The sequence below is a fragment of the Cottoperca gobio genome, chromosome 11, assembly GCF_900634415.1.
Source record: "Cottoperca gobio chromosome 11, fCotGob3.1, whole genome shotgun sequence".
Lineage (NCBI taxonomy): Eukaryota > Metazoa > Chordata > Actinopteri > Perciformes > Bovichtidae > Cottoperca > Cottoperca gobio.
The window spans coordinates 9,769,249-9,786,403 of NC_041365.1; the positions used below are offsets into that span (position 1 = coordinate 9,769,249).

A 17,155-nucleotide genomic window follows, 5' to 3' on the forward strand; every position below is an offset into this window, starting at 1 on the left:
AGGTGGTGAAATATCACACAAGGGAAGAAATCCTGGCTCCTTGTTGAGCTGTGATGGGATGCTCCAGCACAATGCGTGTGCAGTTTTGCAATCTGGGCTGTCGCTTTAAGACAACGATAGCATTGTGTCTGATTAATTCAATGTACGGCGACGCGTTAGTGGAGAAACCTTATTAGACTACCGGCCGCACAGAGAGAGAGGAGAGGAGGTGCACTGTGCGCGGGGAGAGAATTGGCTTTACTTTATATTTTAAAAAAAAACACTTGAAGTTATTTAAAAAAACAACAACCCGTGAGTGTTTTTAAAATGAAGACATCTTGAGGATGGGTTGTTTGGAGTGAAAGTCTGCATCATTGGAAACGAAAGGAGGGTTTTTTTTTCACCCCCAGCTTGGAGTAAAAATACATCAAAGGAGGAGGACGGAAGATCGGAAGGCATGTCGTCGGAAAAACACGGTGAGATGTTTTAACTGTGTTGAATTCCGTATGTTTAATAGCCTAATTGAGGCACTTCTTCTTAATAACCCCTTATGAGAATTTTGTTTAATGCACATCGTTTTGTTTGATCCGCGGATACATATCAAGCTGGCCAGACAACTCCCCCCCCCCCCCCCCCCCCTGTTGTCAACATCTGAGCTATTTATCTGCCCAACGCTGTTTCTTTAGGATGATGCACCGCTGTGTGGGTGCAGCCTGGGGAGGAAAAAGCTCCATAGGGCCTCATAATATATCCATGGTGCTCAATTGAGAGCTTAAACTGACATTATCAGATTTGTGTGATTATATATATATATATATATATATATATATATATATATATATATATCTGGTAGGTCATTTTATTCATTATCTGCTTAAAAATGTAATTACTTTTTAAAACATTGATATAACCGGCTACTTAACAATTTATTATGGGGTTATTGTTATTTTTCATTTTCTTTGTGTCTCATTATCGTTACGCACAAGCCTACGTAGGCTACATCTCTCCTGACTATAGATATCAGTGTGGGTGTCCTTTGCGCGTGCACGCCTTCACTTGCGCGTGTCTAACAGCCCTGATTAATAATAATCCTACACGTCTGGTGCACTAACAAAAAAAATGCCCTTTTGTCTCGTCTTTCTAGTTTTCTCTCCCATTATTTTAGGATGTTAAAGCGCCAACTACTGATGGAGCTCAAACTGCAGCTTTCCAGTAAAGAACAAAAGAATAAAGGTCATAATGAGACGCATAAAGTTGCCATTGATACTGTAAATGGCAGACTGTACAGGAGACTACAGGCTGCAGTTTGGGATGTAAACCTGACTGTTGTCTCCTTTGCGGCCCATAATCCATCATTGATGCTAATAAAAGAACAGCAGCAGGCCTACAGTGTACATTTATTTATGAGGATGCCGAATATTTAAATACTGTAGGGATATGACACTTTGCAGATGTCTGAGTTGTAATGAAAGCTCAGTTTTATGTATTTGAAATAATATTTGTTATTGTCATGGTTCACCCTGCTGCTTCCATTTCTTTTGCTCAGGGACAATACACATTGATCAGCATCACTGTAAATGTTCCAGCGTTAGCCAATAGGCTCATTTTCAACTGTTGCCCCTCGGGCTGATGTTAAATTGGCCGTAAAACAACAAATTAAACGCACAACAATAAACAATAGATATTTTCCTTCTTGGGACAGCTGTGTCTCATCTAACCTGGGGTGAAATTACACCTGCAATGTGTTCACACTGAGTCACATTATTACCACTGACTATGTTGTCACAAGCCATTTTAATTGTATTGTACTTATTACATTTTTCGGCTTCACATTTCTACCCCATACCGTCCCATTTATTCTGCGCATCCCTACTACTGTGTTACGTTACCCTCATAATTAGTTGTGTGTCTGTGTATTATTGTATGAGTGACGGTTTGGTAATATGTTGAAATTTATGCATATGGCTACGCTCAGGGCTCACCTTTCCACCACTTCTAACAGCAAACAGACTTCTATGATTTATTTATTTTACTTTGTTTTTTATACATATTTATTTTATGTAGAATTATTTGATTACTATTTATTTTCTTTAATAATATATATTTTTTAAATTAATTCTGGTTATTACTTTGCCCATTTTCTCTCCTGTTGTTACAGGTTGTGGGAGGGGGTTTGCTCGGGCTATTAACCACTGAAACTTTGAATAAAAATATATACTGTATATTATAAATGACACCTGCAAAAACAGGTTAAAACCGTAGTATTAATATTAGTATTAATATCCTGAATGGATTAATACAGGTACAAGTATAATTTTGTCACTAGGAATGGATATCTTAAATATTACAAAGGTTTTTTAACATTTCTTCTAGTTACTTACCATCCACAAAATGTCTAACTCTTTATTATGTAATTATTAAGAATAATTAGAGCACTAATTTAAGTTCCTACTCGTCCCAGCTGAATAGACTGTTGACACAAAGTGCCATCTGAAGAAGTAAATTTACACAGTATGAATAAAATCGACTTGACCTGTCAAACACAGGTGTACATAATAATATATCTATTACTTTTAGGTCCCAGTATGCATAGCATTGTGACTGCTGGCTCACTGGATTGAGAAAAAAAGAAAGAAGAAGAAGCTTCCTGCTAATACAAGTAATTAAGTTTACATAAACAAATTAGTAACATTTATCATTTTAAAAACCAAAACTTTGATGTGGAAATACCTGCTGCATCACAGATGCTGTTTAAAGCCAATGTTGGGACAATGTTAGGATATTTTACTCCACCATTTCCTTCTTCTCTCTTCTGTTTAGTCCTGTCTTGACTGATTTGGATTCAGCAGCCTTTAAATGGAGAAACGGCAACATGTGTTTTGTCTCTCGAGTTTGCCAAGCTGCTCGTCACGTCATGCCCTTTTAAAGGTGTCCCTTCCCTCATGCTCGCTTCTTTTTCCCTCTTGTCTGTTTCTGGTCCGCTTCCTGCTTGTGACAGAGTCGGGGACTGTTATGTAAAGCCCGTCCCCGAGCACAAGTCGTCATCCCTCATCACTCAGCTGCTCTGCTCTCCTTCCTCCGTCCATCACATCCTTCCTTCTCCCTCCTCAACTCCATCTATCTCCATCTTCTCTTCGTCCTCCCTCCTCATGTTCCTGTCAATCTGGATCACCCTGTACCTCTGCCACTTCCCTGTTGTGAAAACACAAAACCCCATCAGTCATTTTTAATGTTAAACAAACACAAAGGGAGCAGAGGCGTGAAGATGAAATGTTCAAAAGCAGAAAGATGCCTCCGATAGACAGACCATCAGATGAAGTTCTCCACATTTCTAATCGTTAATAAACATCGTTTTTCTCTGGAGGTGAAAATGTCAATCACTGTCTTCATTAGCACACAGACTACACAGGTTTTCTTTCTTTGTGGATTTCGTTTGAAATCTTGCCGAGGAGCTTTGGTCCGTGTAATTGTTTCTCTTTAAGACATATTACATTAAACATGCGGACAAACGTGTAACTGCTTGAGTTAGATAACATGCCCTCACTCTTACATCTTTCTTTTCTTCCTCTGCCTTTTCTATTTGTGATTCCTCTCCTACCTGCTTCGTTCTTATCTTCTCTCATTCTCCTTCTCCATCTTTCAGGTCTCGATGACTCTGGCCGTCAGACCATGCAGCCTCCTCCGTACCTCCCCGGCCCGCAAGACCCAAACATGCCCCAACATCCCAACATGCAGCCTGCACCTGGCACCCAACCCAACTACCCTCCTCCTCCTCCTCCTCCGGGCTCAGAGGGATATCTCCAAGAAACCCAGTTTCACTGCGGCCCAATGGGCCCGCAGGGGGCCCCGCAGGGCTACTCGGTCCAGACCCAGGGCCCCGGAGGCACCATGCCTCACGCCCCCGTAGGATACCTCCACCCGGGATACCCGCTCCAGCTGCAGCCTTGCACAGCTTACGTACCTGTCTACCCCATGGCATCGGTGAGTCAGAGACAAGTAAATGTTTTAAAGTTTTCACAGGTCGGACGTCAGGCTGCTGCAGAATTACACTCGTCTCTGTTCTATATACTTTGCATTTCTTTCCACCTCATATCACGGCTAGTTCATATGTTTTCCATCCAACACATTTTTTTTTACAGGCTGTCCTAATAATTTACTAGGATGTTTGTTGGAAAGAAGCATGTCATTTGGTATACATAATGGAATCGAAATACCGACTGTTATCTCGGTTGGTTGTGTTGAGGTTGTTATTGTATAGAAAATACTTTATTGTCTACTATTTGTCTGCAAAAGGCAGACATTTGTTTTTGGTTTGCGTGTGCATAATCTGCTTTTCAAAGGGTATAGTAAAACACATAATATCACATCCAGACAGGACACATTAAACATATTTACATGAAAACACAATACACAAAATAAGCTACATTAATAGAAGCTCCAAGAACTCGATGGTGAGGACTGAATCAAGGTTAAAGATATAACATTTTGTGTGCTGAGGTAGCAATCTGGCTTCAAAAAGCTAACCAATTAAAATATGTTATGGCTACAGGGACAAACTGTTTTCTCTAAATGTTTTTCTTTGTGCAAGACTCTGTGCCTTTGCCCTGAGAGCAGTATCTGAAAGTATTGATATTCAAAGGACTTCCCTTAAAAGTAAAGCTTCATTGTTGCCAGTTAAATTGACCTGTTAAACACTTTCTCAATCTACCTATAATAAGTACAAAACTACATTGCTCTTTCCAGTAAATTATTAGAACATTATAAGAAACATTACAAACCTGTAAAATAAAGTGTTCCTTTTCATTTTATTTCTTCTATCGGAATCAGAATCAGAAATCCTTTATTAGTCCCACGACGGGGAAATGTACCGTGTTACAGCAAAAGAACAAGAAAGTGAAGTGGCGAGTACTCAATTAAATAGAATAAAATACAGTAACAATAGTGTAAGTACAAAGTCGTTGATAAAAAATTGTAAGAGTGAATATTGCACATGACTGATAATTGCAGAAGTTATAAAAAGTGCACATGGCAGTGATAATTGCACACAGTGTTGGAATAGTCTGTTCTTGGTGTGGTGGTTTACCAGGGGCCGTGGTGATTGTACAGTCTGACCGCTGCAGGGAGAAAGGACCTACGGTATCTCTCCGTGAGACACCGCGGGTGAAGCAGCCGGTCGCTGAAGGAGCTGCACAGTGCGGACAAAGTGTCCTGGAGGGGACATGTTGTCCAATAGAGAGGATAGCTTGGCCGTCTAAACCAGGGGTGGACAATTAATTTTTACAAGGGGCCACATGAGAAACCCGAGCTGTGTTGGAGGGCCGAATCAACAATGAATTGAACTTAATTCTGCTCAATATTCATTTTCTCCCATTGTAAAAAGCAGTACATTATATATTTTGATTAGCTGCTACTGGTAATCAAAAGAATAAGGATATTCTCTTCCAATAAATATATGAAATTGTGGAGTGGGTCAAATAGGAAAATACTCCTAGAGAAGTAATAAACAGTAAAAACAATCATTACATCAGTATTCTTCACAAACCAATAATGAATCGGTGTTTTACAGTATGTAAAGATAAGCAAGTAATCAACTTTATACAAAAAGCAATAAGTGCTTTTGATGTTTTTCAGTTCACTTTACTTGTTCAGTGAGAAGAATCCAGTCTGTCTTGGGCTTGAACAAGTGCACTGAAATCTGGTTGAATCTGAATCTGGTTGTCTGAGGTGGATATGTGCAGGACAGCTGACAGGTGATCATCAGTGATAGATGATCTGTATCTGGATTTGTTGAACTTCATCACTGAGAATGTCTGTTCACATATGTAGGTAGATCCAAAGAGGACCAGAATCTTCTGAGCATGTCTCCTCATGTGTGGAAAGAGTAAAACTCAGGCAGTGAGACTGACATAAAGTGCTCTGACAGAAGTGTGTCAGACTGCAGGTCAATTAGTTCAAGCTGAACATCACTGGGTGCATCATCCACATTGCATGTAAATGGAGAAAAATCATGTGCATTTCATTCTCAACTGTTTTAAAGTCTTGAAATCGCCTCCAAAACTCACCATGCAGTGCTTCTAACATGGATGAGTACCTGTGGAGGTGATCAGCTGATGGTGTGGCTTCTTTCAGTGTTGGCAAGTGGGTGAGAATGTAAACCCTGAAAAAGTGTTGAATTCAACTCTGGGAGTTAATTCAACACTGGACTTTTTGCAAGGTCCAGGGTGTGGTTTAAACGGTGAGTTGGTTTATGTACATTCTGACTGAACCCAATTGAATCTAATGAGATAAACGCGTTATTAAGGCTGTCGTTATCGATATCCACATGAATATTAAAGTCACCTACGATAATTACCTTATCTGTTTTAAGGACTAAATTCTGAGAATTCAGAACAGTATAAGAAATAAAATTGGCTTTATTGTTTTCCATGTTGGGTTTGAAAGCGTAAGAACAATGCTTTTAGGTTTAGGATTGATTAATAAGCTTGAGTCTGCAACTCCACTTCCTCGGCCTGTGCCTCGAGGAACGTGAGTATTATTATGTCGAGGCGAAGTGGAATAAATCTTATCTGATATTAAATGATTTACTAGTCCAGCTTTAGATGACAAAGATCTGATGTTTAAGAGCCCACATTTAATTGTTCTACTTAGTTGCACTTTAGCAGCGGAGGTGTTAATTTATATTAGTTTTTTTTTGTATAACTCTGTTTAACATTGATTTGATTCATTCTCAGTGGTCGTGGGGCAGACACAGTCATTATGGGGATTTGAGTGGTCTCAACTCCGGGTTTTCATGGATTAGGTCCACTAATAAACTTTGTAATATTAGTAGATATGAGATCCGCTCCATCCAAAGTAGGATGGATGTCGTCACTGCTAATCAGACCAGGAGTTCGGCAGAAAGTCATTCAATTCTCTGGCCCAACAGAGCAGAAAAGAAAGAGAGATGCCATCGCTAGCTGCCAAGCTACAGTAGCTAACGTTAGCAGAGCCGAAAGGAGTGTAAACAACTGAGGATTAGGCGAGAGTCGCTAAGAAAAGAAGGATAAGGAGAGAGTTGTAAGTGCTTAAGGAGTACACGTTTAGGTTTAGATAACTGACAGGTAGTTAGCCGATGTGATCAAGAATATAACAAAATGAATTGAGCAGCTGGAGTACGTTACCAGCAACACAAACGTAGTAGAAACCGGAAGTGACGCGATAACAGTTACAGTGTGCTTCAGACAATGATTCATAAGTGTCTGAAATATATATGAAATGTTTTATAGGTCTTAATTACCAGCAAACTTTAGTCACCTTTAGAGAATACATTTAAAAACTAGCTTTAGTGGCATTATAAAGTATTTTAAAGCATTTAGCAGCGATATTACAGGACAAAGTCACAGATCAGTGCCTCACACGGCAGTAGTTGGGGAGGTTTAAAGGCTTCCCAATCAAAATACAGATACAATACAGTTGTGAGAAAATACTCAAAAACTCAGAAAATGTTTGCAGCAATGTTTGTAACAGCTTATGTGGTTGATGTTGAAAATATTAAGGACAAACATACGCAGCCAGTAGAATATTAACTCTATAGACTTATTCAATTCAGACTCAGACAATTGGCGGACTTTCTGGGGAAGACCTGGTCTGATTAGGAGTGATGGCATCCATCCTACTTTGGATGGAGCGGATCTCATATTCAATAATATTACAAAGTTTATTAGTGGACCTAATCCATGAAAACCCAGAGTTGAGACCAGGAGACAGAGTTGCAGTCTTACACACTATTCTGTGCTTCTTTCCGGGCAGTCACCCACTCAAATCCCCATAGTGACTGTGTCTGCCCCACGACCACTGAAATGAATCAAATCTATGGTTAACAGAAGAGGAGTTATACATGAAAACCTAATTAAAATAAACACCACCACTGCAAAAGTGCAACTAAATCAAAAATTAAATGTGGGCTCTTAAACATCAGATCTTTATCAACGAAAGCTGGATTGGTAAATGATTTAATATCAAATAATAAGATTTATTTATTTTGTCTCACTGAAACCTGGCTGAGACATGAAGAATATGTCAGTCTAAATGAATCCACTCCACCTGATCATATTAATACTCACATTCCTCGAGGTACTGGCCGAAGAGGTGGAGTTGCGGCCATATTTGACTCAAACCTCTTGATCAATCCTAAGCCTAAACTAAACTATAACTCTTTTAACCCAAACCCAACATGGAAAACAATAAAGCCAGTTTTATTTGTTACTGTGTACCGCCCTCCTGGTCCGTATTCTGAATTTCTATCTGAATTCTCAGAATTTTTATCAAGTTTAGTCCTTAAAACAGATAAAGTAATTATTGTAGGTGACTTTAATATTCATGTGGATGTTGATAGTGACAGCGTTAATAATGCATTTATCTCAATATTAGATTCAATTGGGTTCAGTCAGAATGTACATGAACCAACTCACTGTTTAAACCACACTCTGGACCTTGTTCTGGGATATGGTGTTGAAATTGAAAGTTTATCAGTATGTCCACATAATCGTCTTTTATCAGACCATTTTTTAATAACTTTTGAAGTCCTGTTACTGGACTACAAGCCAGTAGGAAAAATATCCTACGCTCGATGTCTATCTGAAAGTGCTGTGACTAAATTTAAGAAAGTGATTCCATCAGCACTTAATTCAATACCAGGACTCAATATCAATATAACAGAGGACTCCAATGCTAACTGTAGTCCCTCCCAAATTAATCATCTTGTTGATATCTCTGCAGCCTCACTGCGAATAACACTCGACTCTGTCGCTAAAGAAGAAGATCATAAAACAGAAAAAGAAAGCTCCATGGCATAATTTACAAATCTGCAAACTAAAACAAAAGTTGAGAAATCTTGAAAGTAAATGGTGTTCCACTAAATTGGAAGAATCTCGTTTAGTCTGGTTATATCATCTTAAAACGTATAAGAAGGCTCTCCGTAATGCCAGAGCAGCTTATTACTCTTCCTTAATAGAAGAAAATAAGAACAACCCCAGGTTTCTTTTCAGCACTGTAGCCAGGCTGACTAGAGAGCCACAGCTCTACAGAGCCTTCTATTCCTATATCTCTCAGTAGTGACGACTTCATGAGCTTCTTTAACGATAAAATTATAATTATTAGAGACAAAATTAATCTCCTCCTGCCCTCAATTGGTAATGACTTAACTTCAACCTCCGGAACTTCAAAAACATCTGTAACTCCTGAAATATATCTAGACAATTTTACTCCAATCAACCTTAACCAACTAACTTCAACAATCTCATCGTCTAAGGCAAGCCATCAACGTGTCTTTTAGACCCGATTCCAACTAAACTGTTTAAAGAAGTTTTACCCTTAATTAATACCTCCGAAACACATTTTCTAATGACATAGAAGCTCCGGATGGCATTAATTTGGCCTCCAGCACCACTGTAATGAATCTTGGCGTCATCTTTGATCAGGATCTGCCTTCTAACTCCCACATAAAACAAATCTCAAGGACTGCCTTCTTTCATCTACGTAACATTGCAAAAATAAGATGCATCCTGTCTCAAAATGATGCAGAAAAGCTAGTCCATGCATTTGTTACTTCAAGGCTGGATTACTGCAACTCATTGTTATCAGGTTGTCCCAAAAAGTCGCTTAAGACTCTTCAGTGCAGTGGCACGTGTATTGACAAGAACAAGGAAACGGGATCATATTACTCCTGTATTAGCTGCTCTGCACTGGCTCCCGGTAAAATACAGAATAGAATTCAAAATCCTTCTCCTAATTTACAAATCAATTAATGGTCAGGCTCCAGCATATCTTAAAGATCTCATAGTACCTTATAAACCAACTAGAGCATTGCGCTCCCAGACTGCAGGTTTACTTGTAGTTCCTAGAGTCTCTAAGAGTACAATGGGAGCCAGAGCCTTCAGCTATCAAGCTCCTCTCCAGTGGAACCAGCTTCCAGTTTGTGTTCGGGAGGACAGACACACTCTCCACATTTAAGAGTAGGCTAAAGACTTTCCTTTTTGATAAAGCTTATAGTTAGGGCTGGCTCAGGTTTGCCCTGGATCAGCCCCTAGTTATGCTGCTATAGGCTTAAACTACAGGGGGACACCTCCCTCTATCTGTATGCATTTATGTAAATGTATGTTACTAACACAGCATCCTGGGGTATCATCCCTGGAGTTTCTGTGTCTCATGTGGCAGGTTGCCACTGATAAAGTTTACGTCAGGATCATGAATCGTGGCTGCGCCTGCTGCCCTGGTCCTGCTGGACACCGGGAAGCCTTTTTGACATTTTCCTGGATTCATCCAAACTTTCTCTTTTTCAACACAACATAATTTCTGTCAAATGTTGTATTTGTACTATGTTGTTTATCCTGTACATACGACATCTATTGCACGTCTGTCCGTCCTGGGAGAGGGATCCCTCCTCAGTTGCTCTCCCTGAGGTTTCTTCCATTTTTCCCCCTTTAATTATGGGGTTTCTTTTAGGAAGTTTTTCCTTGTGCGATGCGAGGGTCTAAGGACAGAGGGTGTCGTAACCTGTACAGTCTGTAAAGCACACTGAGACAAATGTATAATTTGTGATATTGGGCTATACAAATAAATTTGATTTGATTTATTCGACATATCATTGCATTTATAGGCTCAGCTAATCTGCATTACTTGTCTCTATTAAATGTGCATTAAAGATTGTTTGTGTCTGAGCACCAGGCTTTTTGATCAGTCTGTAAAAAACAAGAACAACTACTGGGTGGCAAGATAATTGGGGAACCAATGTGTTACATGACACACCAGTACACCATGAATTCAGTTTACAAGATGATAGCAGATCCACTGCACCCTGTAAGGCCTGAATATGCACTTGTATCTAGGACAAAGGTAGACTATATCATGTCCACGATGTGAACTAAAAGAAGCATCACATCCTTTGTCCCCACCCAGCATTTAGCTACTTAATAAACTCTGATCACATGGTCTGAGTTCGGCACCCTTTTGAACTTGCACCTGGTGTCCTTTATCGACTTCCCAAATGATGCTTTTTATGGCCTTTTAATGATGCCCATGTTTTATGTTACATCATGTGCTGTCATGTGTGGTTCATATTCTTTTATGCTCTTTGTGCATTTATTGCCTCATTGGGCAGTTTTCTGGCTGGTAACGCGCAATAATGTCCTCAAGATCAGCGGTTTCCAACCTGAGGGTCGATGCTTTGCTATAATAATAAGTGCCTTTGTGCCTTTTATTTATCTATTCATTTTGTACAATACTTTTGAACTATCGCTGCAGATTTTTACACAGTAGATAAAACTATTCACACCACCCCCTGAAGGAAACTGCAAGTGGGGAAATTAGGCCCATAAATGATTGTGAGTCATCAAGGCACTAAAAGTGATTTATTTTCTCACCACCTAGTGCACTGAATTGAAAACAAGCGCTGGAGTCTAATCTTCTCCATCTCACCAGTCTCATTTAATAAAAGTAAATATTTAAAATCCCATATATATTTTTTGTTTGTGTGCGGACAGGACTACAGAAGAGTAGGTAGAACAAACTGCATTGTATCATCTTGCAGGCTAGCTGCAATCTCACAAATCAATCATAGGTTTTTAAACATTTCCAACATTTTAAACGCTTCTGATGAAACTACAACATACACAACTTTTCAATACATGCAACAAAGACTGGACTCCTCCAGCTGTCCTCCTCTTTGACACCTTGTTCCTGTGTCTTTTCAGTAGAAAGTGCTTTGTAAGCTGCTCTACTGTTTTTAAAGAGCACTCATACTTACTCTCTGTCTTCTTCTCTCCCCCTGCTCAGGGACAACCCTACATGCCAGCCGGGGGAGGCCACCCAGGGATCCCACCGGGCCAGATTCATCCCATGCAAATGCATCCCAGCATCACCCTAATGGACCGTCGACCGCCACACGACTACCTGCCCATCGCCGTGCTCACCACCATCTGCTGTTTCTGGCCAACGGGCATCATTGCAATCATCAAAGCAGTGCAGGTAATGCCACTTCATCATATCTTTTGATCTGTGAGCTTTAATAACATACTATCACCAGGGAGACTTTGTCATGTTAATGCATCCCAGAGTCATTTTACAGAAGTTACAGAAGATTGTATAGAAGTCAATGAGTACTACTAAATTAAATTTAGTAGGCAGTATCTAAAAGTATGCCATTACCAGCAGACTATTCACATTGAAGTAAAAACGAACAACGTGTCTTCTTTGCAATCACAAATATGAATTAAAATGTCTCAATTAAATATTTTCCAGTTTTATTTTAAGGCTAATTAAAATGATTCAATATTTTAGTGTATGCTTTCTACAGTACAGTATATATGGGAGCTTCCACACTTTCTCTCTTAACAGTACCGAAACGTCACTCTGCATCATATGTAATTACTTGATCCAACGGTTAATTATTTAAACAGAAGTTTAACAGTCTGAAGAGCTGCAATGCATTGTGGATCTGGATCTTGCTCTGTGTAAAGACGCCCTGCTTTTCATGGTCAAAATTAGCTTGTATGTCTGCTTGGATTTGAAAGTTTAGTCCAGCTACTCTCCGGCCCCTCCCGAACAGTGACAAAATTACAAATGCTGACCGCGTATGTTTTCAATACTTTTAAATTATGCACAACTAGAAATAAATGGCCAACAGCAGAAGGAAACTTTCCCCGCATGATTTATATTACACATCTAAAGAGAATTTATCTTGGGTCAGTGCGCAACCATTACACCTAAAATTCATAGCCTACTTTCAGCGATGTCGTCTTCATAATACGATCTCTGCGTTAAAAGGCCCAGTTTGGTATCTTGGTCAAGTTAAGTTGAGCGTGATGTGAGAAATGTAAATGTAAGTCTGGTGGCTCTCATACCTCATGATGCCAGTTGTTTTCCTCTGTAACGGCAGACTGTGTTGACCAACATGCACACAACAGTTCACATTACGTAACTGCACCATTGTCGGGATAGAATGGATTTTTTCCTCTGGGCCTGCTCAGCTGGCTTTGAGTTAAGTTGAGCTGACAAGGCATGGACCCACTGGTCTGAGCTGTATATGTTGTTATGGTGTGTTAATGTTGTGTGGAGTGGCCTCTTTCTGCACATTCAGGCTGTGCTGCAGTGAAATCGATCTATTCATGGTGCTTTAGACTCTCCTGCTCCCACTCGTGTATCTTCTTGTTACATAATTCTAATTTCTCCTCTCTCCCACACACCCGTCCCCTCCCTTCTGCATCACTTAGGTGCGCACGGCGATAGCCAGAGGGGACATGGTGACGGCGGAAATAGCCTCCCGCGAGGCTCGCAACTTCTCCTTCATCAGCCTGGCTGTTGGCATCGCCTCCATTGTGCTGTGCACCATCCTCACCGTGGTCGTCATCATCGCCTCGCAGCACCACGACGATGAATGGGAGCCGTAACTCCACCGCAGTGTCAGACGGATGGAAATCATGGCATATATATAGCTAACTACTCTCAAGCGTTTGGAGGGAATAGGAGCACTGAGAATGCAAACAAACTGCTACTGCATTGCTGGCCCACACACAGCTCTGACCTAACCTGCTGCCATCAAACACACAACCAAAAACAACTAATCACAGCTGATGTTCAAACGCCAAATACAAGCAGCTGTCAAATGAGGCCCAGTATTGCTGTTAGCACAGCGGCCGCTTAATATTTACACTCAGATATGAGCTGCAAGAGGGAAACAAAACTCCTTGTATTAACATCTCATTTGACGCTTATTAATTCATTCGGATGATGTTAGGTAGATGAGAGGATATTCCAACAACTAAATCTACTAAATTGGCCCACGCAGAGTTATTTTTAGGGTAGTTAAATGCACATTTTAGTCTTACAAGTACATGTGTTTTCTTCTTTAAAAAAAAGTGCCATGTTGAAGCAGTGTTGATTTGCAGAGTGGTATTATTGCTGTTGTCAAACTGATTGAAAGTGTTAGAGGGGGTGATCAATACACATTTAACACACCAAATGGAGACGGGACTGACAGAGCGTCTAATGTAACCAAACACAGAGTATTTATTTGAGATTGGTTGTTTGTATGTTACATGGACATTTTAGCTGGATGAGATGATACATAACTTATGAATTATATGTTTGTTGATTCATTTAAAATCTGTTATTTATTCGATATCTACCCATGCATCAACTTTGTCTGCTATAATTTACAGTATATCACTAGTTTGTTGCAGCTATATGATACTTTGAAATTGGCTTAAATTTCTGATGATGATGCACTTTGTAGTAACCAGATGAGACGGCGCAGCTGCTTACATTCATAGTTTTTATAGTGCATGATAAATATAAATTTAAGCTAATGGGGCATCAAGTGCAATAATAACTCGTCTCCCAGCTGTTGATGAATATTTCCTAAAATGTGTGTGGTACAGTACTCTTTTCAAACAAGCTACTGTCAAAACAAGAAAAGGGGACAATTTAGATGATAAGTATTTGAATCTTAGGTTTACAAATATTGTTTTCGCAAGTATTTTAGAAGTGTATTGGCCTATTTTGTGTTGCACAAATATCTCTATTATCTATTTAGTCTCTCAGACACTGTGTGTGAAACTTTAGTGCAACGTTAGACTTACGAGGCAACACAACCCTGCATGTCATCCTCAGTTTGTTTCCATTTGTCTTAAATATCGAGGCTAGATGTACGGCTGTGAGCTCCTATAACGTTGTTTCACTGTTGTAACAAAGCGAGTCAGGGTTCATTTCATATATGAGTACGGTCTCCATAATGTAGCAGCAGGTGTGCTGTTGTTTATAAGAGCCAACATGGCCGTAACGTTACTGTATCAACTATCATATGAGGTTTCTGGAGTTATGGGATTAACTGAAAATGAATGTTTCCAATAGGAGAGAGAGAACATTTTAATGCCTATACTGTATTGTAGCACTTTCCGCTCTTTGAAATCTTTCCCCTCTCTGTTCTATCTTTCTCCTGTACACATGAGTTATTGGACCTATTAATATTTCCCTTCTGCTCCCCCTCTGTTGGTCCTCATGATGATGCTATTTTTAAAAGAGTTATACAGCGATATTAAAAATCATGTTTGTTAACATGAACACAAATAGAGACAGTAAAAATACAGTTTATTCTGTGGTTTATATTATTATTGTTATTACTATAATTATTATTATTGGCAACTGCATTGCATTTGATTATCACTAATGTGTAATATTAAGTACATTTGGGCATGTATTTATCAAACTTCTTAAAAATATACTTAATAATGCTCCTAAAAGCCAACTTAGTAGTAAAAAAAGACACATTTGTGAAGTGACTTCCTGCTATTTACAGCGAGTAACTTTTACTTGATCACATGTATAATAAATGAATATAATAAACATTTATCTGTATGCTCAGAGACCAGGATTTACCCAACAACTGCCTTATTGTTTTATATTTAAAAGCGAAAATAGTTTAGAATAGAATAAACTTTATTATAAAGCCGAGGCAGGAAAATTATCTTTGGTCTCACCCAAAAAAAGATCCTCCATCCAGTTTTCTCTGTGAGTAAAAGAGTTTTTCTGCCAAAACATGATTTAATAAATACTGAATTATTATTATTCATAACGACTGATGATATTTATCTAGGATCGTACAGTTGAACTGTTTTACATTTAAGAGCATTTAAAATGATAAGAATTTTTTATAAAATTGCTTTTATCAATTGTTTTACATTGTGGGAAATATGCTTATTGCCGAGCGTTAGATGAGAAGATCGATTGAAAAATGTCACTTTTTCATCACTTTTAGCCGTTTGATAAATACAGGCCCTGTCCTTATGTGATTGACTCAGTGATAGTTCAGTGTTAATAGAGTAAATGAAGCACAGTATTGTTTAGTATTATTATTGTACAGAGGGCTCTGGCAGTGAGTGTGTGTCTACAGAGTCACTTCTAGCATATCTAGTTTATACAGCGCTAGGCTTCATCTCCCTGTGTGCTTTCTGATGTGACTCAACATAGCTGTTTATTACACAGCAGGGAGATGTGTTCTTCATTTTATTTTTATTTTTTTGATCCTGTAAATGCGATGGGTTGCTTGTTTCAAAGAGCCAAAAATGACCTGTGTACATGTGGTTCTCTTGGGGTTTATTATTCTAATTATGTTCATGTCTGTGTTGCACATGCGTTGGTTGTTTCTGACTTCAGTTGTTTGAATAATGAATAAAAGAATAATTTTTGGGTTGTGAACGTTACGTTGGTGACGGCGGTGTGTCATTCTGCCGGTCTGTTTTTCCCCTCTCGGTGTCTCTCCATCCTCTCAGAGTCTCTGTGGCCTTTCCTCTCTCCCCTCATCACTGAGGTGCTATTTATAGTTGCCCCGGTTTCTCCCTCTCCGTCTCTCTTTTTCTTCCTCTGTCAGAACATGAACTACAGTATCTCTCACTGTTTTCTGTTTAATCACACTGTGTTTTACAGCAGCTCATTTTTTTCTACATTATGGTGGCATTTGTTTTTTATGCATCATCTGAGCCAAATAAATATTATATATATAAATAATAGGCAGCATTGGTCTGTCATGTTGGTCCACTACTTTGGTCCAGACTTAAATATCTCAACAACTATTGGATGGGTTGCTGTTAAATTTTGTGAGGACATTCATGGTCCCCAGAGGATAAATCCTAATGACTCACAGTGAACGCCTGATGTTTCCTCTAGCGCCACCATGAGGTCGACAATTTGTGGATACTCAGATATTTTACTTTTGTTAAGTAGCTACAAGGAACTTTCATTTTGTGTTAAATGTGCCGCAGAAGCGGTAGTGATTTGAACACCGCATCGCAAAGACCAGGATCTGGCTAGTGTGTGCATTTGTTTTGGAAGTGAGTGAAAGAAAGACACAACTTCTTTTCATAGGCCTACTGGTTTTAATTTTTAAACACAGCTGTTTGCATTGTGCATGTTGGTCATCATGCTCATAATCACAGAAAGCTTTGTGTGACAAAGACAGCTAATACATTAGACAAAGTGTCTCTTTGCTGATCCTTTTCCAGTATCAGCCATAACCACAAAAATAACGTAAAACAAATTTAAATCTCCTCCTCGTTCCTTTTAACTGGCTAATGCACTGCTGACTGCGAAACTTTGCCAGGGAAAATGTAAACATAGGCTCTTCTGGTTTCGTCTAATTTTGTGG

General features: G+C 39.2%; 1 protein-coding gene across 1 annotated transcript; it reads left to right on the forward strand.

The window, feature by feature from the left end:
• Window positions 1–436: 436 nt before the first annotated feature.
• On the forward strand, window positions 437–16,214 carry prrt1 (proline-rich transmembrane protein 1). The gene is made up of 4 exons (XM_029442819.1): window positions 437–455; window positions 3,623–3,960; window positions 11,791–11,982; window positions 13,227–16,214. Exons 1-4 carry the CDS (start codon window positions 437–439, stop codon window positions 13,401–13,403), a joined length of 726 nt encoding a protein of 241 aa, XP_029298679.1. The 3' UTR covers window positions 13,404–16,214.
• Window positions 16,215–17,155: the final 941 nt, after the last annotated feature.

Bases quoted from the DNA above. Each gene is read 5' to 3' on its own strand.
- prrt1 (XM_029442819.1), top strand. The intron at 3,961-11,790 runs GTGAGTCAGAGA...CCCCCTGCTCAG, and splicing joins CTGTCTACCCCATGGCATCG to GGACAACCCTACATGCCAGC. The intron at 11,983-13,226 runs GTAATGCCACTT...TGCATCACTTAG, and splicing joins CAATCATCAAAGCAGTGCAG to GTGCGCACGGCGATAGCCAG.